The 2,550-nt window shown below is 40.3% G+C and overlaps 1 protein-coding gene across 1 annotated transcript in view; it reads left to right on the top strand.

Moving 5' to 3' along the window:
• The first annotated feature begins 1,277 nt into the window (after positions 1–1,277).
• Positions 1,278–2,550, top strand: part of LOC118753212 — a 114,974-nt gene continuing 113,701 nt past the window's right edge. Inside the window, exon 1 of the mRNA XM_036488089.1 lies at positions 1,278–1,324. Coding sequence (XP_036343982.1) covers positions 1,278–1,324 — 47 coding nt within the window. The remainder of the gene's footprint in view (positions 1,325–2,550) is intronic.

Raw genomic sequence — 2,550 nt, 5'->3', positions numbered from 1 at the left:
AATTTTATTTATTTATTTTTTGCGCCATATGTATATGCACAAACAAAAACTTGAAGCGGCCACGAATTAGTACCACACCTAAAATGAACTACTTTCATACTTTTACGGACACACTTGGATTCAATGCATCTGGTGCATGTGCTTCCCTTCACAATTACAAATGCATCTTTCTCATCAGTCGTCGTATGCTAATTGCATCCTTAAGTTTGTCAAACTTTTACTTCACATAAATTTTATACTTGATGACAATTTCCTTCTATTCGCGGTGCCTTCTCCGCTTTTCGTCTTTCATGTGCTCCGCATCGGTAGTTCTTAATCAATTTAATACTTTCTATTTAAGCGCATAAATTACCTTTCGGTGGTTAGTTTCCTCTATTTTTCCCCGTATTACACTTCATTTCTTATACTTGTGTACTCCTATCAACATAAAATTTGAGGTTCAAATAAATGTTGGCAAAATAATAATTGAATGAAAAATTTACTCAAATGAATTCTTTACACCTTTACATGAATCTGTATGTGTTTGAGTTTTGCTGAGTATTCAGCTAATTTGTAAAATGATTTACTAGATACAATTAAAATTGTATACCAGAAAAAATTACAAGCTAGTTTTCTTGCTTGAATAAATATAATTGAATTTCGGAATCAAGTGCAATGGAAAATCGTTGCCCCTCTGGGTATGTCGTAACATTTGGTCGACTGTACCCAATTCCTACTATTGCTTATTAGCTCACACACTCTGTGCAACCTGAGTAACCCATGTGTGGGATGCGGTAACCAATCCGAGTAGAGACTTGGGTCTCGACAGAAAGTGAGGGAGCTTCGGTGGAGCCACTAGGACTTAATCACACTGAAGTCGGCAGCGTCTATTTGGAGATGCTGCTGTAAGCCGCCGCCTGTCCTGCACTCAAAATAGAGTCCGTTAGATATACGAGTACTTCTCTAAACACAAAATAACCAAATCCTGTTTTGAGAGCAACGTATTAAGTTGACGTACATAACTAGACTATTTCCTCAGCGTAGAGTAAGCGTTTCAAAATAAAAAAGTGTGTTCAAAAAATGTTCAGGTTCTGATTGTGGGCTGGGTTTTGTGAACCGGTCACTTGAAATTAAGTTCCAATGGAAAGGAAAATGAAATCCCGGATGAGACCCCCTTATTTTGATGACGGCCACGGCAAACGTATAAACAACTATGATTTAATGTATGCACCTGGAATATCCCTTAATGGGGAAGGTGCCTCTGCCCGACTGGGTGATGTAATCGGGAAAAATAAATTATGACATCACTACCATCCATGAAATGCGATGGACAGTGCAAAGCAAGGTAAGCGTGGAGTCTTGCAACGTCTACAATAGCTACCACGTAGAGGGTCGCACATTCGGTGTTGGATTTGAGGTGGTAGAGAGACTCCGTTTTCAGGTAGTGTCGTTTACCCCTGTCTGCGCCCAAGCCTCGACTAAAGAGAAGGACCATGTTGACAACCATGGTGACTTGGTTATGGATGCTCAGGACGTACCTAAATTATGAAGGGACAATTTGTTCACCCTTTTTAATGAGAACAACACTGAAGCCAGTGAAGAAGATGAACCTTAGGCCCCAGTCGACGTTGCTGGAATCGATCTCTGAAATTCATTTCCTTTCTGCCCAATTCACAAGAAAACCGACCCCGCTATACTAAGGCGGTATCAGCCTTCTAAACCCCACGTATAAGGTATTATCGAGCGTATGATGCTAAAGGCCGAAGCTCTCCATCAACAAACTCATTAGGTTCTCATCCGTGTAGCTTTAGACTTGGCAAGTTTACGATAGACCAGGTGTTCACCAAATGCCAAACCTTAGAAGAGATCCCTGAAAAAGGGAAGACACTCACCATTTATTTGTTCATTTTAAAGCAGCCGTCCATAGCACGAAAGAGAGACGCCTATACGCAACAGTTTCCGAATTTGGCATCCTCGCAAAACTAGTATGGCGAGCAATACCACCAGTTAACTCAGAATCAACAAGGGCCTCTTCAGGCCGTTCGATACCAAATGAGGCTTCAGACAGGGCGACTTCCAATCGTTTGATTTCTTTAACATGATGTTGGATCAGATAAGATAAGCCGCAGAAATAAATCATTTGGATAAAATTTTCTGTAAGTACATACAAGAGCTGGCGACATCGACATCATCGGATTCATCAAACTCTACGGCTGTTCTGACATTTCCATAGAGGATATGAAAACAGAATGAATTAGCCAGGAGGTGAACGTGGAGAAGACTAGGTATCCTCTGTCATCAAGAAAATAGTAACCAGGTGAAGAAAGACCTGACTTCATTTGGCATTTCCAATTGAGGTCAGTTGGTACAAAAGGGAAGGATCGGACGGTTTAATCGCCAAAATAAAAAAAAGAACCTGGGGCCTGTTGAGTGTTAGTATGAACCTATAAACACTTGACAGCAGGGCCGCTGTCTCAATTAAATAATATCATTATCAATTCATTATCAATCTCGTTTTTCTGTCCCATTCAGATAAGTCTATCAGAATTTCGGAGTAAACTCTATCATCTA

Source organism: Rhagoletis pomonella, unplaced genomic scaffold (genome assembly GCF_013731165.1).
Source record: "Rhagoletis pomonella isolate Grant_MI unplaced genomic scaffold, Rhpom_1.0 Rhpom_scaffold_00002, whole genome shotgun sequence".
Taxonomy (NCBI): domain Eukaryota; kingdom Metazoa; phylum Arthropoda; class Insecta; order Diptera; family Tephritidae; genus Rhagoletis; species Rhagoletis pomonella.
The sequence above is the reverse complement of the archived record's forward strand: the minus strand, read 5'-3'. Positions and strand labels throughout refer to the sequence as shown.